Source organism: Bufo bufo, chromosome 1 (assembly GCF_905171765.1).
Source record: "Bufo bufo chromosome 1, aBufBuf1.1, whole genome shotgun sequence".
In the NCBI taxonomy this organism is placed as follows: Eukaryota; Metazoa; Chordata; class Amphibia; order Anura; family Bufonidae; genus Bufo; species Bufo bufo.
Window position 1 is genome coordinate 46203297 of NC_053389.1, and position 19909 is coordinate 46223205.

The 19909-nt window shown below is 44.3% G+C and overlaps 1 protein-coding gene across 1 annotated transcript; it reads left to right on the forward strand.

The window, feature by feature from the left end:
- Nucleotides 1–775: 775 nt before the first annotated feature.
- Nucleotides 776–19554, forward strand: LOC120994220 (aflatoxin B1 aldehyde reductase member 2-like). The gene is made up of 7 exons (XM_040422666.1): nt 776–1096; nt 16401–16588; nt 16944–17048; nt 18200–18296; nt 18535–18634; nt 18733–18862; nt 19233–19554. The coding sequence occupies exons 1-7, from the start codon at nt 802–804 to the stop codon at nt 19392–19394; spliced, it is 1077 nt and encodes a 358-aa protein (XP_040278600.1). The 5' UTR covers nt 776–801; the 3' UTR covers nt 19395–19554.
- Nucleotides 19555–19909: the final 355 nt, after the last annotated feature.

Here is a 19909-nt window from a genome sequence, read left to right on the forward strand (position 1 = left end):
ACCAATCTTCTCTACAATTATAGGATGATAACCCAAGATGACGTATTACTTCTTACAGCTGAGAGTTTGTTACATTACATCGGTGCATGGGAGAGACTTGTGTTTAGCTTACACAGAATTACCTACTCTGATACATTGTAACAGACCTTCAGCTGTGAAATTACAGGGCAGAATGTCAGGCTCTGGATGTTTTTATTTACTGACAGCAAGCAGATCTTTTAGCGCTATTTCCATAAAACCGGACGAGCCATTTATTCATCATTCGGTCAGGATGGCGGCCATTGCTCCTGGAACGTTTCGGACACACTCTGGAGGGGGAGAACGCTGACGGCCATGTCCACTCTTCACTGCAGTCATGTGACTTCGCGGTAAGCCAATAATCTGGAGCTCCAGCACAGCAGAACTCGGGTGGAGCCGCCCAGTCTGGACCCGTTTTACTTATTTTCAGGTCTTCTGCTCCAGTCACATTCAAGCTGCTCCACAATTTGATTTGTTTCCTTCCAGAAGTGCATTGTGGGAGATTCCACGACAGGTACAAGGAAAGAAATGCCACGTGTGGGTGCAGCTAAGTGTAGTCTGTTTCCAAGAGCAAACAGCAGAATTCTGTATGCAGCTTTGGATGTGACTAGAGTAGGTGCAGGATGAACCCTTCATGATAAATCAAGCAACACAACTATATTTCAGCTATAATATAAAAAGAGAAATGGTAGAAATTTAAACTTTATTCATTGCTAATTTGCATAACAATTAATAAGAAGTCAGACACTGGTCACATGACTGCCTGCCAGGAGGCTACTGCGCATGCGCATAACTGCCATGCTGTCAGTCTCCCTGAGGTCGGTTCGGCAGCTGGTATCGGTCAGTGTCTTCCGCTTTGCTATGTCTCGGTCTCCCCCCACCGCGCCTCCTCCCCCGCCGGCGCTCCCCCGCTCCGTGCTGGGGACCATGGAGTTTGGGCGCCGCATGGACGCAGAGGCCAGCGGGGCTGCGGTGCAGGAGTTCCTGAGGCGCGGCTACAACGAGCTGGACACCGCCTTCATGTACGCAGACGGGGAGACCGAGCGGGTGCTGGGAGTGCTCGGCCTCGGTGCTGGAGGTAAGTGGAGACACTTCCGGGATTGCTGCGGCCCAAGCCTCGATCTGGAGCGGCTGGCAGCCAATCAGTAAACGGCTATTGGGCGGGGCTTGATGTCAGAACGAGACTTGAGGCGCTGATTGACAGCTAAGTAGTCACATGACCCTGCTGACAGCTAGTAAACTCCACTTTACACTGTAGTAACTTCCATGAATCGTGTTAATTATTGTATTAGAGCAGTTCATGGTCCCACACATTACATAGCCTTTCACTGGGGGAGGGGGCAAAGCGGCTGCCAGTCCTTCTGGATGCCTCTTATCTCCTTTAGGAACGAAGGATGGGGCAAGTTTGCAAGATATTGGGCAGGGTGACAGTCATGAGGGTCCCATACACGTCAGGTGGCAGTTAAGGCCTCATGCACGCAACCGTATGAATTTTGCGGTCGGAAAAATGCAGATCCACGATGCATCAGTTTTTTTGCGGACCCTTTTAATTCAATGGCTCAGCGGTCCGCATTTTGTGGCCCAAGTATAGGACATGCGAATGCCGAAAGCATGCGGACCACGGACCCATTGACCTTAAAGGGTGAGAAAAAAAAAAAAAAAAAACGGATGCAACATGGACGCCATCTGTGTTTTGCAGACTGTAAATTCCGGTGGCGTGCATTAGTGATGGATATGGCGGCATGGTATGGATGTGGAGAAAAAAATGTAGAGAAAATGACTGGGCACACCTAAGAATATTTAGTTACTAATGTTTATTAGATAAAAGGACAAATGGTATAATATAGTGGATAATATAAGATATATACTTGCGACAGTAAAGTAATATAACGTGTGTATATTGGGCAACACTTCATATATTATTCTATATATTTGTGGTTGTCGTGCGCATTAATCACTGTAGATAGCGGTACAGCCTGTGACCAATAGCTCCACTCCAAATACAAATAAATAGAGTTGATGCATAAAAGACAACCTTACATAAAAGCAACAATGTATATCAATTAAAATACAGTATAATATAGGCAGAAATGGTCTATATAAAAGTGTTAGTCTTGATAAAAATATAAGCCGCGAGCCTAGGATGAAATATAATATAGTATGATACACTAAAATATGGACTAAAATATAGAAGTTCACTGTCCTGGAATGGTCATGAGAGTCCAGGTAGAGCAAATGTCAGTAGGGTATAACAAAACTAGCCCTGATAGGGCAATGTGCAGTTTCTCGTGAGTAATATCTTACTCCCGTAACTGACTCGGCGGCGTCCCGCTTTCAGTCAGAAAAGAATCCAGCAGTAAGATGGTAAATAAGTTTAGGAACAGTCTTAACCGGTGTTGGAGGTTCCTCACATATAGAAGGAGCCTCTGCTGGCTATCGAAACTTTGCTCCCGGTTTTTCGGTATGATTAGGTAGAACCCACAGTAGGTGTTTTGGGTCACCTGTTGGTTGTAAACTTGCTGCACGCGGTCTCGCTTGTTTCAAATGCGGTTGCGATGTCACAGCTCCGGGTAAAGGTTTCAGACCAGCTTTGTAAAACGGTGCGGACTTGTTCCTGAATAGGATCAGTGTGGTGCACTCACACGAGGTAGAACTTGGGGGGTCAGACTAGACGCGTTTCGGGCTAGAGTATCCCCTTCTTCAGTGGCTATCCGACCTCCCCAAAAGACCTTTCTTTTATGCTCCACGAAGGAGCTTTACAAAACCCGGTTCCTGCTCTGGTTCCGGAAGTCCTATAAAAGCAATTGTCCCATCGAAAAATATTTTCTTTATCGATATACTAAAAGCGGCTTATTCTTATTCCATTTGTTTCAACCATTGATAATATATGTCCACATCTATAAGTATCATATAGAGTTATTTTGTTAAATAAATAACATTAAAATATCCTTGCGATTCACTTGCGGTTTATTTTAAATATGTGTTGTACAGAAACGGCTAGACAAATGATGTCTGCATATATAAACATATACAGAGAACGCTCCAAAGGCATTACCAGTACATATATATATATATATATATATATATATATATATATATAAATTTAAATATTTAAAAATCCCTATAAAAATATTTCTTAAAAAACCCAGTGAACCGAGAAATTTCTTTGTCCACAATCAAAGACCCAATCATACACACTTCTTTGAAAAATAAATCAAAGAAATATCCGAGAAATGAACTCAGCCAAGAACTGATAACATTCAGAGAATGTGTTATGAGGGATGTAAAAAAGATAAAAAGCAACTCTAAATATAAACGCAACAATTTGACAGCAAAAGAAACCATAGCACTTAAACATTTACAAAAAGAGAATAATATAATAATCCGTCCAGCCGACAAAGGTGGTTCCATAGTGATTCAAGACACAGACAAATATAATGTAGAATGCCTACGTCAACTGGCGGATACCAGTACATATCAACTTTTAAAAAATGATCCAACTGATCAATTTTATACCAATTTAAGGAATCTTTGTAAAAAAGGAATGGACAGAGGAATTTTAAATAATGAAGAACACTATTTCATTTTAAATAAATACCCCAGAATTCCGGCTTTTTATTGCATCCCGAAAATTCATAAAGACAAATCAAATCCACCCGGACGTCCGATCATTTCAGGGATTGAGTCATTAACTGCAAATCTTTCTATGTATATTGACATTCTACTTAAAACCAAAGTGAAAAACACACCTTCATATGTCAAAGATACAACGCAAATAATAAAGAAAATAGAAAATATGCAATTTGAAAATCACTGGTTCATGGGCTCTTTGGATGTACAATCCTTATATACGGTCATTGACCATGAACAAGGCAAAAAAGCAATAAAAAAACAACTAGTAACGGAAGGTAGACTGACAGACATACAGATAGACTTTTTAATTGAGGGTATTGATTTTATATTAAATCATAATTATTTTTATTTTAATGGATCCTTTTACCTGCAGATTCGGGGCACCGCCATGGGCACCAGGTTCGCCCCCAGTTACGCTAATTTATTTATGGCCGATTGGGAAGAGCAATTTGTGGCCCCCAAACTGGGAACGGACCTGGTGCTCTGGCAAAGATACATCGATGATGTGTTTTTTATCTGGAAATCAGGCCCCGAATCACTTAATCAGTTTTTAGAAGATATTAATCACAATAATCTTAACCTCAAATTTTCTGGAACAAATAGTAATGAAATTTTAGAATTTTTGGACCTAAAAATCTATGTAGAGGATAATGTACTCAAAACTTGTACATTCATTAAGCCCTCAACGCGGAATAGTTAAATTTTATTTAACAGCTGCCCCTTACCAAGTTGGCTTACCAACATTCCGCAGGGCCAGTTCCAAAGGTTGAGACGTAACTGCACAATGAAGGATCAATTTGAAATTGAGGCTGAAAAAATAAAATCAGAATTTTAAAAAAAAGAATATCCAGAAGAAATTCTAAATTTGGCACTAGACAAAGTCACTAAAATGGATAGAAAGGAGTTTTTTAAAGATAAAATTAAAAATCAGAAAGGACAAACAGACAATGAAGTGAAAATAATATTACCTTATAGTAGTGAACACAGTAAAATAAAAAACATTATAAATAAACATTGGGATATCATTAAAAAGAAAAAACCATAGGTACAACAATCCCATTAAAACCCCTGATTGTTTTTACCAAAGCACCAACTTTGGGAAACAAAATAGCCCCTACAGTTAAGGAAGACGAACAACGAACAAATACCCCATCAATACAAAAATGGATGGACCTTAAGGGCTTTTTCAGGTGTGGCCAATGTGGCAACTGTAAATTAACATCTTTCACAAAACAAACGAAATAAATAATTGCGACCACAAATGGACACAAACATACTATAAGAGAATTTCTAACCTGTAGTACAGAAAATGTTATCTACATGATAGAATGTCCCTGCAAACGCCAGTACATAGGCAGGACCAAAAGAACGCTTAAGAAACGCCTTTCTGAACATATATCAAATATTTAAAAGGGCGTAGATACCCACTCACTTTCTAGACACTTTAAAATTGCGCACAATAGTCATCCATCTAACTTTAAAATTTGCAGCCATAGACAAAGTTCCAAAAAGCTGGAGAAAGGGTAACCACATTAGCAAAATGTCAAGATTAGAAACACAGAGAATCTTTGAAATGGAGACCATGATTCCTGACGGCTTAAATGCAGAATGTGAACTCTTTGGCTTTTTGTGATTGGTGGTTGGGGCCTGCCTTTGAGGGTGAGCTTTGCCGAATAGCTATTGCCCCGGCTGGCTCCCCCTCGACGGCAGTCCTCGCAGGTTACATCTATCGATAGTGTTTACTACTGCCTCAATTTCGTCATTTAATGAAATAATGAAAAATTCCTTTGTAGTTTTTTAAAAGATTTTTAAAAGATTTTTATGGATTTTTATGAGCTTTTATGTTTTTTATGAAATTCTTATGTATTTTTGTCATTTTTAGGGGATCCTTTCTAGATCTATTATGTTATTGAATAGAATACTTCTTTATGCATTTTTTACAAAAATATATAAAATATAAATTTTATTTAAAAAAAATTTAGATTTTGGATATATATAAAATGCTGGGATATATAATGTTTCTGGATCTTTAGATAACTTACTGTAGATTTATTCGAGAATATATATTAATATCTACATTTATTTTCATGAATATACAGATACACACCCTATCAGATACACAATTGGGTATCCTTGAATATTAGAATGTATATAAACTATTTGTTTTGAACTATTTAAATATCTGGTTGATTAGGAAACCCTCTATTTGTTTTTTCTGCTTTTTCCCTCTCCATTCCATAAATAATAATTAATTAAAAAACTAAAAAATATCAAAAAAATTTAAAAATGAATTTTTATAAATGAAGTTTTATAGGGATTTTTAAATATTTAAATATATATATATATATGTACTGGTAATGCCTTTGGAGCGTTCTCTGTATATGTTTATATATGCAGACATCATTTGTCTAGCCGTTTCTGTAGTTACAACACATATTTAAAATAAACCGCAAGTGAATCGCAAGGATATTTTAATGTTATTTATTTAACAAAATAACTCTATATGATACTTATAGATGTGGACATATATTATCAATGGTTGAAACAAATGGAATAAGAATAAGCCGCTTTTAGTATATCGATAAAGAAAATATTTTTCGATGGGACAATTGCTTTTATAGGACTTCCGGAACCAGAGCAGGAACCGGGTTTTGTAAAGCTCCTTCGTGGAGCATAAAAGAAAGGTCTTTTGGGGAGGTCGGATAGCCACTGAAGAAGGGGATACTCTAGCCCCGAAACGCGTCTAGTCTGACCCCCCAAGTTCTACCTCGTGTGAGTGCACCACACTGATCCTATTCAGGAACAAGTCCGCACCGTTTTACAAAGCTGGTCTGAAACCTTTACCCGGAGCTGTGACATCGCAACCGCATTTGAAACAAGCGAGACCGCGTGCAGCAAGTTTACAACCAACAGGTGACCCAAAACACCTACTGTGGGTTCTACCTAATCATACCGAAAAACCGGGAGCAAAGTTTCGATAGCCAGCAGAGGCTCCTTCTATATGTGAGGAACCTCCAACACCGGTAAGACTGTTCCTAAACTTATTTACCATCTCACTGCTGGATTCTTTTCTGACTGAAAGCGGGACGCCGCCGAGTCAGTTACGGAGTAAGATATTACTCACGAGAAACTGCACATTGCCCTATCAGGGCTAGTTTTGTTATACCCTACTGACATTTGCTCTACCTGGACTCTCATGACCATTCCAGGACAGTGAACTTCTATATTTTAGTCCATATTTTAGTGTATCATACTATATTATATTTCATCCTAGGCTCGCGGCTTATATTTTTATCAAGACTAACACTTTTATATAGACCATTTCTGCCTATATTATACTGTATTTTAATTGATATACATTGTTGCTTTTATGTAAGGTTGTCTTTTATGCATCAACTCTATTTATTTGTATTTGGAGTGGAGCTATTGGTCACAGGCTGTACCGCTATCTACAGTGATTAATGCGCACGACAACCACAAATATATAGAATAATATATGAAGTGTTGCCCAATATACACACGTTATATTACTTTACTGTCGCAAGTATATATCTTATATTATCCACTATATTATACCATTTGTCCTTTTATCTAATAAACATTAGTAACTAAATATTCTTAGGTGTGCCCAGTCATTTTCTCTACATTTCATTCTCTTTTAACAGCGGGGTGACGCTGTAAGACTGAGAGCACCCTTTTTTGGTGTGTCTACCACCCTGTGCATCCGACTAATATACTTTATATAATATGGATGTGGCCATCAGTGGTCACCTTCACATCATTCCTTAATATTACGAGTGCTCCTCCTCCTCGTCACTCATTAATCGGCGGTGAAGGTGCCAGGACGCCGCCAGTCATTACCTGGTGATAAGTGCGATCCGTAAAATAAGTAACTGCAGTGACTGCGAGCTTTAAAGTGTCCTTCAGCCATCCGAAAACAAAGCTTAAAGAGGTCACCATTCGCCGTCAGATGCGGGTCCCACCACCAATCTCTAGAACAGAGCGTGCCGCGCATGCACGACCGCCCTCCGTTCATAGCAGAGCGCACTTACTCAACTCTTTTTGGAACTCCCATAGCAGTGCGCATGCGCAGCGCGCTCTCGTTCACTTTGGGTGAGAATTATTTCCAGCGGCTGGAGCATCGGAGGTTACTGAACCCTGATCCGATCTACTGTGTCCTGCAGCCCCATAGAGAATGAATGGAGAGGCGTCGAGCGCGCTTGACCTGGCGTTTCATCAGGACGGGAGTTAGAGCCCCGGTACTTGGCACGGACGGAGGTCACGTGTGTGTGGAGCTGACCTGCAGTACCCCAGCATGGCCACGACACCATCTCCTTCCTGCTCTGTCCACTATCTTATTTTCCACTGACGGCTGAGAACAGGAGAAGAGCTGGCCAGTGAGGGTCCCGGACCTCCACCGCTTTAGTATTGATGACCGTCATCAGTATCTAGAGATTGGAGAACCCCTTTAATAGATTAGGAAAAGTTGTGCAACTTTCTAATGTGCTTGGTATTTAAAAGGAACCGGTCATTAACTTTATACCGACCTCACCGAGGGCAGCAGAAATTAGTGACAGAAATGCTGATCTCAGCGGTGTGTCACTCATGAGCTAAAAGTAAGTGGTTGCTGAGAACCAGCATCATAATCATTGCAGCCCGGGCCTGGAGAATAGTCAGACTTATTTATAATCTCCTGCTCTCTCGCCCATCTGCTGCTGATTGGCCGTTCTCTCCTAGAGAGAAAGGGAGAAAACTTAGTTTTAGGCCTCATGAACACGACCGTTGTGTGCATCCGTGGCCGTTGTTCCGTTTTCCTTGATTTTCTGTGGAGGAGGATTTTCTGTTGAAAACTCGGAAAATGCACCGTTGTTCATCCGCGGCCGTGATCCGTGTTTCCTCCGATCCGATAGTATAATAGGGACTCCTGACTTTACATTGAAAGTCAATGGGGGACGGATCCGTTTGCAATTGCACCATATTGTGTCAACGTCAAACGGATCCGTCCCCATTGACTTGCATTGTAAGTCAGGACGGATCCGATTGGCTCCGCACGGCCAGGCGGACACCAAAACGACTTTTTCCTTTATGTCCGTGGATCCTTCAAAAATCAAGAAAGACCCACAGAAGAAAAAACGGACACGGATCACGGAGATATGGAACCCGTTTTTGCGGACCGCAAAAAAAAACGGTCGTGTGCATGAGGCCTTAGACTGTCAGTCATCAGCAGGTGGGCAGGAGAGCAGGAATTTATGAATAACCAGGACTCTTCTCAGGTGGTCGGGACTCTTCTCCAGGCCCGGTCTGCAATGATTGTGATGTCGGTTCTCGGCAACCACTTACTTATTTATTTATTTTTTTTACTCGTTTTATTGAAGTTTAACAAGAAAGGCGTGTTACATCAGAATAAATCAGGGGTAAATCCCACACAGGGGATACATTGATATCGTATTACAACTCGAGGATCTCGCAACAGGTCTGAAAAGAAATCTCATCTCAATCAACATCAGGAACCAGTGGGGTTAATGAAACATTAGTCCAGGGCTCGAAGTCCACATATTATCATACATCGGCCACGGAATACATACATGCATTATGCAATGTCAAAGGAGATGCACACCACTCACCCCATACCTTATTAAACTTTTGTGGGCACCGTCTATGTATAAAGACAATTATTTCCATACTAACAGCGTGATTGACCAATGACTTCCATTGACCTATTGTAGGTGCTCTATCAGCCATCCATCTCAGAGCTATGGCTTTCCTAGCAAAAAATTGAGTTTCACTTAAAAAAAACCCCTGTGGTGATGCCCCCAGACCTCCTCATCTAGTATTCCAAGAACACAGCTTTTAGGACATGACGGCACTGCAGTGGGAACCATAGTAGACAGCACTTCTGTTACTGCTTTCCAGAAGCTTTTTGAATATGTGCAGTCCCACATGAGATGCCAGAAATCAGCCCCATCCTGAAGGCATCTATGGCATCTATTGTGTGATATTCTGCCCATATTGTGTAGCCTGATAGGCCTGAGAGAACTTCTGTGCAAGATAAACAGCTGGATCAGCCGATTATTAGTTGATGGAGAGACCCTTGTTGGAGCCATCAGGGCTTCATTCCAGTCATCGGCCGTTAGGGAAGGTATTGAGTTTCTCCACTTCCCCTCAACAGCAAGAGGGTTCATCAGCATTCGATTGTTGAGCAGGTGCGTATAGAGCTCAGAAATAATACCTCTCGGACCCTGTGATCTGAGAACCCCTATTAGAGGATATCTTGATATTTTCCGGTCACCTGCCCCAAATTGAGCTGTTAACGCGTGCCTCAGTTGTAAATATCTAAAGAAAAGGTTTCGAGGTAGCTCAAACTTTTCCTGCAATTGCAAAAAGGACCATAGAGTGCCCCCAACATATAGATCTCTCAGGGTATTGACACCTTGGGCCTTCCACAAATTAACCCCCTCCAGTTCTTTCAGATGGGCAAACATAGGGTTATCCCATAGCTGTATATCATCTGGGAGATCCTTAAACGATTGCATCTTGGCAGGACTCCATACCTGGTGGGCCAATTTGTGAATGGGGAGCAAGCGCGTGGGCACAAAGCACGACCCTTCCAGTACTGGCCACAGGGAGGTCATGCTTAATTATTCCCTGAGGTAGTATTCTGAATTTGGCAATTCTGACGATAGGATCCAGGGAATTAGGAATTTCAACTGCCCAGCTAGATAGTATAGGAAGAAATCGGGCAGGGCGGCACCACCCTCTAGCTTGGATCTCTGCAGGACATTAAGGGAGAGTTTCCGTCTGGACTCCCCCCAGATGAAACTAGCCACCAGTGAATGGATGCGGCCATAGAATCCCTGCGATACCGGTGTGCATGCATGCGCTAGGAGGTATAGCCCTTTAGGTAAAAGGATCATTTTAACCAGATTTAATCTTCCCATGGTCGATAACGGCAGGGTCCTCCATATTTAGAATTTATCAGTGAACAGGGATTCCAGGGGTGCTATATTTAGTGAATATGCCAATTTTGGGGGTCCCTGGTAATCACAATCCCCAGGTACTTAAAGCGATCTACAACTGGCAAATTACAGTATTGTGAGGGCCACGTGTGCGTCCATAGGGGCATAAGAGCTGATTTCGTCCAATTTATGTGCAAGCCCGAGTATTCCCCGAACCTTCCTATTATATCAATTGCTCTAGGGAGCGTAGTTTCTGGTTCATCCATAAAGAGAAGGAGATCATCTGCGTATAGCCCAACTTTATCTGTCCTGTCCCCCATGCACACCCCTTTAAAGACCTGATCCTGCCTGACTCTTAGGGCGAGATGATCTATCGCTATGGCGAACAAAAGCGGCGACAGGGGGCATCCTTGCCTAGTGCCTCTGTGAAGTTTGAAGGACTCAGAGAGCGACCCGTTCACCAGTATGTTAGCTTTGGGAAGTTGGTATAATATCTCCACCCACTTGACAAACTTAGGGCCAAATCCAAAACTCTGTAGCACTTCTTTTAAGTACACCCACTCCACTGAGTCAAAGGCTTTGGCAGTGTCCAGTGAGGCCAGGGCCCAGTGCTTATCCCTTGCCGCACCTATCTGCGCCATGGCCTGCTCCCTCCTGATATTATCAGATGTCGACCTAGCCGGTATAAACCCAGACTGATCTTTATGTACTATAGTGGTGATTACCTTGTTTAGTCTGGAGGCCAGTAGTCTTGTGAGTATTTTGTAATCTAGGTTCAGGAGCGATATCGGTCTATAAGACCCACACTCCAGAGGGTCTTTGGCTTCAGGATCACCACTATAGTCTCATCGTACATAGATTCTGGTAGCCGATGTCTTTGCTGAGCAGCAAGGTATAGCTTAAGAAGCTCGGGCCCCAATACATCAGTATATTTAGTGTACACTTCCACCGGGATCCCGTCAGGCCCTGGCGCTTTGCCCGCTGGCAGCTCCGTTATTGCCATTTGAATTTCGTCTAGTGAAATATCAGCCTCTAGTAGCTTCCTATCCTCATCACTGAGCTGAGGATGTGCTACCTGCGCTAGATAAAGCCCCAACTGCTGGGTGGTGTAGTAGTAGTGAGCCGCGGACTTGTAGAGGTCTTGGTAGAACCCCTTGAAGCTTCCCAGTATATCGCCGACTGATTCTGCCACCGCGCCCTCAGAGTTCTTTATTCTAATGACCGGGGGGGACATACTATTACTGCGCACAATGTGAGCAAGTAATTTACCTGCCTGATTGCCAGATTCAAAGGATTGCTGCTTTAAAAAGAACAGTTTACGCTCACTCTTTTCCCTGAGATGCATCATGTAGAGCCTTCCCTTAAGCATCCAGTCCTGCCTGTTCACCTCAGTGGGATCAGACCTGGAGACGTTCTCTGCCTCTTTACAATTAGCATGTAATTCCAGTTCTTTGCGCGCTGAATCTCTTTTGATATAGGATATAGATGATTTGAGGCATCCCCTCAAGTAGACTTTTAATGTCTCCCAGAGTAACAAATCGTCCGTCATCTCATCCTGCACTTCCAGAAACATCTGAAGCTGATCAGGAATTCTATCATTCGTGGACATGAGAGACAACCAGAAAGGGTGTACATGCATTTTGGCACTCTGTTTAATACCATCATATAGTCTAAATTGAGCAAGAACCGGTGCATGGTCCGAGGGCCCCTGTGATCCATATCCTATATCTTGGAGATCTGTGTATATTGCGGCATTGCCGAGAAGATAATCTATTCTGGACAGTGCGCCCCTGGCTGGCTTAAAGTCCCTAATGCAGAGGAGTTTAGCATTGGGATACTGCGCAGCAAAACTCATCACCACCTGGAATATGGTTATAGTGGCGGGGGGGGGGGGGGGGGGGTTATATACAGTACAGACCAAAAGTTTGGACACACCTTCTCATTCAAAGAGTTTTCTTTATTTTCATGACCTATGAAGGCATCAAAACTATGAATTAACACATAACAAACAAGTGTGAAACAACAGAAAATATGTCATATTCTAGGTTCTTCAAAGTAGCCACCTTTTGCTTTGATTACTGCTTTGCACACTCTTGGCATTCTCTTGATGAGCTTCAAGAGGTAGTCCCCTGAAATGGTCTTCCAACAGACTTGAAGGAGTTCCCAGAGATGCTTAGCACTTGTTGGCCCTTTTGCCTTCACTCTGCGGTCCAGCTCACCCCAAACCATCTCGATTGGGTTCAGGTCCGGTGACTGTGGAGGTCAGGTCATCTGGCGCAGCACCCCATCACTCTCCTTCATGGTCAAATAGCCCTTACTTTCAAAGTTTTCCCAATTTTTCGGCTGACTGACTGACCTTCATTTCTTAAAGTAATGATGGCCACTCGTTTTTTCTTTACTTAGCTGCTTTTTTCTTGCCATAATACAAATTCTAACAGTCTATTCAGTAGGACTATCAGCTGTGTATCCACCTGACTTCTCCTCAACGCAACTGATGGTCCCAACCCCATTTATAAGGCAAGAAATCACACGTATTAAACCTGACAGGGCACACCTGTGAAGTAAAAACCATTTCAGGGGACTACCTCTTGAAGCTCATCAAGAGAATGCCAAGAGTGTGCAAAGCAGTAATCAAAGCAAAAGGTGGCTACTTTGAAGAACCTAGAATATGACATATTTTTAGTTGTTTCACACTTGTTTGTTATGTATATAATTCCACATGTGTTAATTCATAGTTTTGATGCCTTCAGTGTGAATCTACAATTTTCATAGTCCTGAAAATAAACTCTTTGAATGAGAAGGTGTGTCCAAACTTTTGGTCTGTACTGTATATTAACCACAACATATGGAGTACAATTGATGAATGCATACACCAGGATATACTGCCCCTCAGGATCTACCACCGATTCCTTCCCATCTAATGTTCTTGTGAACAAGGATAGCAACCCCTCTGGAATGTGTAGACCCGAACGCATTTATAGACCATTGAGCCCATGGTTTCTTAATTCTGTTCCCTGTTTCTGGAGTCAGGTGGGTCTCCTGCAGTCCCAGGATGTGGGGGCTGTACTGCCGGAGATGGGAGACTACAGCAATCCTTTTCCTAGGGCTGCCCAGTCCCCTCACATTCCAAGATACAACATTAAAGTCTGCCATTCTTGACTCAGCGGCCTATTCTCCTGACAAGTCAGCAACTCACCTCCATGAAGAACAAGGCCCGTTACCTCAGGCCTTCTCTTGCAGACCCCTTGCGTTGCAGTATTGTACTTAGCGTCCCATGCCTTTAACAGTATAAACAATATACAACTTAATTGTAGAGTAACAGATAAGTGAATAAACCTGTAAACGATGACATCTCTGCCGTCCTGTAATATGGCTGAGTTACCGGAGACCTGCATAGTGCAATATGGTGTTAAACCTATGCAGGTGTCTGCTCAACCCCGTGACAATGGGATAACACTGGATAATGCGTTTACATATAACAATAATGGAGAGGAGAAGAAGAAGAACAGAGGAGGAAAGGAAAGGGAATAAAGCAATGAGGAATAGGGGACGGGCAGATGGAGGGGTAATGGCGTCTTCGCCAACACACCAAGGTGAAATCCTGGAGGCTCAATCACGTCACCAGCATACAATGAGGGAATTCCTCCCTAGTCCCGGACCATGATATTAATGTCAGCAGAACGCATGTATCAGGTAAGCGCATCATTACAACACGGGATACTTGCGGCATCTGTAATGATAAAATCTTCAGCGGGGGCCTGGACGACTTGGCCTCTTGGAGATCCACTCTTCCGCCTCTTTAGATTGTGATTACCAGGGACCCCCAATTGGCATATTCACTACGCGCCGGGTAGTCCATGGAATACTGTAGATTCATATCGCGGAGTCGACGCTTAACAGAGATGAAAGTGTCTCTCTTCTTTTGCAGCTCCGCTGAGAAATCAGGAAACAGCGATATATTCGCGCTTTCATGTTTGATGTCGCGCTTGTTCCTTGCTTGGCTCAGGATAAGATCTCTATCTTTCCAGTTGAGCATTCGCGCCAGTAGGGGCCTTGGGGGAGCTCCTGGAGGGGGAGGCCTGGCGGGAACCCGGTGCGCTCTTTCAACTGCGTAGGCGCCAGAAAATGGCGCTTCAGGGAATTGTGCCTTGAACCAGAGTTCCAGGAAGGTAGCCGGGTCGGAGCCCTCCGCTCTCTCAGGTAGCCCCAGGATCCTGACGTTGTTGTGTCTGGCTCTATTCTCGAGGTCATCACACTTTTGCTGCCATAAGCTCACAGACCTCTCCACGTCATGCACTCTGCTCGCAAGAGGCCTAGTAAGATCTTCTAGCGGCGAGACCCTGTCCTCAGTATGGCGCACACGCTCCCTGAGCTGCTGCTGCACATCTTGCCTCAGCAGGCCCAGATCCACCTTAACTTCCTCTATTTTGCAGGTAAGTGATGTCTGGCAGGTGGAGATTGCAGTTAGGAGCTGGTGAGAGACAGTCTGAAGGGTTACCTCTGGCTCCCCCGATCCTTCCGCCTCTGACTGCTGCGCTGCTTGACCCCGCGTTACTGCCGCCCGCGGTGTAGCAGGAGCGGCGGCGCCATTTTAGGCCTCCTGCCTCACATATTCTTTGAGCTTTTCAGCCGCTGACTGTGCCTTACTGGGGCCCATTATCGCCCCCCCAGATCTTCTCTTCCTCCTCTGCACCTGCCACTCGTCCTTCTGTGCAGCCAGGATGTCGGGGTACGGAGCAGACCTCAAGTGCGTGCGCTCATGTCGGCCACGTCCCCCCAACCACTTACTTTTAACTTATAAATGACCGACCGCTGAGATCCACTCACCCGTCTCTACTCTATGCCGCCGTTAGTATGGGCAGCACAAAGCTGATGACAGGTTCCCTTTAAATTTCACAATGTTTTATTAAGATTAGGATCCTTCCTGATTACATCTAAAGGCTGAAAACCCAACCTGATCTGGTTCTGCCCACACAGCTGAGGGTTTGTGATAATGTGTCAGGGTAGACAGTCCTCGAGTGCTGAACACAGCAGCAGCTCAGTGTTTTTTTTTTTTTTTAGACAAGTAGAATGGGGGCCAAAGGGGGGAATACTAGGGGCCAGTAATGGGGGGTAAAGGGGAGAATTCTGGGGGACACTAATGGGGGCATTCATAATACTGGGGGACACTAATGGGGGCATTCATAATACTGGGGGCCACTAAGGGCGAGGGATGCATAATACTGGGGGACACTAATGGGGGCATTAATATATCTGGGGCCACTAATGGGGGTATTCATAATACTGGGGGACACTAATGGGGGCATTCATAATACTGGGGGACACTAATGGGGGTATTCATAATACTGGGGGACACTAATGGGGGCATTCATAATACTGGGGGACACTAATGGGGGCATTTATAATACTGGGGGCCACTAACTGGGGCATCCAAAATACTAGGGGACCACTGATGGGGGTATTAGTCATACTGGTTGCACTGTGGGGGGAGGGGATTTGATGTCCAGGGGGTACTATGGGGGACATTGGGTAAAACTTTTTTTTAAAAAAAGGGCGGTTCAAACTTATCCGTCTAACGGGCATTAAAAGTGGATGCTAAACAGCCAGAAAATGGCTGCAAAAATGGTTAAAAATGTCCATGAAAAGCGAACAGTGTGTCTGTTTTTCACTGTTGTGTGAATGCAGCCTTACGGACCCGCGGCGGTGAGAAGGTCTTTATGGGTTTTCTGCCTCTGATGTGGAGGTTTCCAAGCGGCTGAATCTACGTTTTCTCCTTCTTCCATGTTCTGCCAGTGAAGATGGCGACTAAAGCCAACCCATGGGAGGGAAAGACGCTGAGACCGGAGAGCGTGCGCCAGCAGCTAGAGACCTCGCTCCAGCGGCTGAACAGGTCCAGCGTCCAGCTCTTCTACCTCCATGCCCCGGACCACCAGACCCCTGTGGAGGAGACGCTGGCTGCCTGCCAGGAGCTGTACCAGGAGGTAATGCACTTGTAAGAAAGCTCTGTAAGTCCTTGGGCTGAGAATATAAAGACAGATATGCCAACCTAGGGGTACTGCAGGGAAATCCACCTCCTTCTCCCCATGCTTTACACTGCAGCACTTAGTCAGTTCTCTGTTAGCCAAACACAGCATTCACACAGTTATGTATGTGGTCCTGATGTAGGCTTGGGCATTTTTGGAAACACACAGATTGGATATAGCTGTATGTGTGAAGGAGTAGTTCAGATGTAACCAAATTGTTTCCATTCACTGACAGCAAGCAGACAATATAATAGTTGCATTAAGTTGCACAGCTCTTCATTTAATCCATTGCTAAATTGTCTTTTCTGTGCAGGGCAAGTTCAAAGAACTGGGTCTGTCCAACTACGCGTCCTGGGAGGTGATGGAGATTTACTGCATCTGTAAAGAGAGGAACTGGGTGCTGCCGACCGTATACCAGGTACTCTAGGGGTTAAAATAAAGATCTGCATTACTATAAGTGTGGGTAGATTTATGGGGGTCTGCACGTCCATGATAATCTGGCTGCAGGTGATACAATGTAGCAGCAGGAAATTAAAATAAACAACGGAGTTTCCCCTCAGTATCAGTACAATGTATTCCAGAGCTGAACTCGCTGTTCAGCAGGCACGCTCTGATAGTTCAAAGTCTGCACAGCTCTTGTTGTGATGCCTTACATTATGGGAGCTCGGTTTCTGAGTACACAATTCACAACAACAGAATAGTGAGTGCAGCTCTGGAGTATAATACAGGATGTAACTCAGGATCAGTACAGGATAAGTAATGTATGTACACAGCGACTGAACCAGCAGAATAGTGAGTGCCGCTCTGGAGTATAATACAGGATGTAACTCAGGATCAGTACAGGATAAGTAATGTAATGTATGTACACAGTGACTGCACCAGCAGAATAGTGAGTGCAGCTCTGGAGTATAATAGAGGATGTAACTCAGGATCAGTACAGGATAAGTAATGTATGTACACAGTGACTCCACCAGCAGAATAGTGAGTGCAGCTCTGGAGTATAATACAGGATGTAACTCAGGATCAGTACAGGATAAGTAATGTATGTACTCAGTGACTGCACCAGCAGAATAGTGAGTGCAGCTCTGGAGTATAATACAGGATGTAACTCAGGATCAGTACAGGATAAGTAATGTATGTACACAGTGACTGCACCAGCAGAATAGTGAGTGCAGCTCTGGAGTATAATACAGGATGTAACTCAGGATCAGTAATGTATGTACAAAATGACCAAAGGTTCATATAAGCCAGTTGTATTTCCTTTTTTTAAATCAGATACATTTTTATTATTTTGTAAAAATAAACAATATCATTTTACAGAATTCTTGTGTCATATATTATGTTCAACACTGTGCAAAAATACTCATTGTACAAAACAGGATAGTCAATAAACAGGATCCAACAACCAAACTCGGCAAAACCTAGGATCCAGTTTATAATTAGCGCTATAAATTTTGTTTAATAAATTGATTATATCTGTCCAATAGCCCTGTAGCGCACTGCAATTCCACAGCATATAAGCCAGTTGTATTTCCTGGTGACAGGATCCTATAACCCTTTCCTCTCCAGGGTATGTACAATGCCACTACAAGACAAGTAGAGACGGAGCTGCTCCCCTGCCTGCGCCAACTTGGAATCCGATTCTACGCCTACAATCCTCTGGCCGGTGAGTGCACCACATTATAGTTCAGAACTGCCATCATTTCCCACAATAAATCAGTCCCTGTTCAGCCTCTGCATGCACCAGGACGGGTGTGTATTAGAAGGGGCCTCCCTGTCCCGAATCCTCCCTCTGCGGTATTGGAGTTTAACGGCTTTCATTTCAATAGAAGCCATTTAGGCTGAGCCTGTATTATTGATAAGACCTGTGAATCCTGTAGCCTTGGTCGTGTTCTGTCTTGCAGGGGGGCTTCTGACCGGCAAATACAAATATGAGTACAAGGATACGGAACAGGCGCCCTCCAGGTTTTTTGGGAACAGTTGGGCCGAGACGTACAGGAACAGGTCAGTGTATCCACGATGCAGGTTAATACTCACCGGTACGGTGGGGGATGGGGCAGGGTATTGGACGCTAACGCAGTCTCCCGGCGGACATTGTACAGGTACTGGAAGAAGCATCACTTCCAAGCGATTGACCTGGTGCAGAGGGCGCTGCAGGAGGCGTACGGTGAGGACAGGCCCACCCTGACGTCCGCCGCTCTCCGCTGGATGTACCACCATTCTAAGCTACAGGTATGTGCCCTGATCTCTAGCTGAGGTAAGGGAAGGAATCTGGCGAAACTTATCTTCCGCTGCCAGGGAGCCCACAGCAGCACAGAGTGTTTTAGTGGCACACGTTGGGCACAGTCAGGGTGGGAGAAGGGGAATAGATGCAAGTAGAAGGTCATAAACTAAACATTTCTTAGAGGGAGGAGCAGTGATCCCAGCAGCACAGAGCATTTCAGGAGAGGAGTGTGCTTATATTGTGGGAGGTGGCAGCACAGAGTATTTCAGGAGAAGGGTGTCCTTATATTGTGGGCGGTGGCAGCACAGAGTATTTCAGTGGTTGTTTCTGGCAGGTCCAGGTATATCACTTTTTTTTTTTTTTTTTTTATGTCCCCAGGGAAGACAGGGTGACGCTGTGATCCTGGGGATGTCCAGTATGGAGCAACTCTTACAGAACCTGGACGGGGCCGAAAGCGGGCCCCTGCTTCCACCTGTGGTCTCCGCTTTTGATGATGCCTGGAACCTAGTGGCCCACGACTGTCCAAATTATTTTCGTTAGAACATTTTACAGAACAAGCCTCATCTGAATAGTGATTTGTACAGTGATTTCTGCCCGATTGTCCTCACTCCAGCTGTGCGCCGGCTCCGAGACCAGAGCGAAACGAGGCGCGCTGCAATTTATAGATTATTTCATAAATAAAGTAAAAATAATGTCCGTTCTCTGACTCTTCACTGCCGGGTGTCATAGTCTGCTCCCCTGTTTATACCTGGGCCGGTGTCCTGCTCTCCTTTCCCGCTGCCTGGGTTGGTGTGCTTGCTCCCTACTTTACTCCTTGGCGCGCTGCTCGCTACTGCTGCCCTCCGGCTGGGACCCCCTGTGCTTTGTCTAGCCTCCTGACACTTAAAGGGCCGCTGCCCAATGCACTTCTGCATCCCCCTATGCTATGGTTCCCCAGGCTTCTTCTTAAAGGGGTTGTCTGGGTTCAGAGCGGAACCCACACATATCCCTATTTTCACCCAGGCAGCCCCCCTGATATGAGCATCAGAGTATTTCATACTTCGATGCTCTCCTTT

Bases quoted from the DNA above. Each gene is read 5' to 3' on its own strand.
- LOC120994220 (XM_040422666.1), top strand. From the start codon at position 802: ATGCGCATAACTGCCATGCTGTCAGTCTCCCTGAGGTCGGTTCGGCAG. The intron at 1,097-16,400 runs GTAAGTGGAGAC...ATGTTCTGCCAG, and splicing joins GCTCGGCCTCGGTGCTGGAG to TGAAGATGGCGACTAAAGCC. The intron at 16,589-16,943 runs GTAATGCACTTG...TTTTCTGTGCAG, and splicing joins GCCAGGAGCTGTACCAGGAG to GGCAAGTTCAAAGAACTGGG.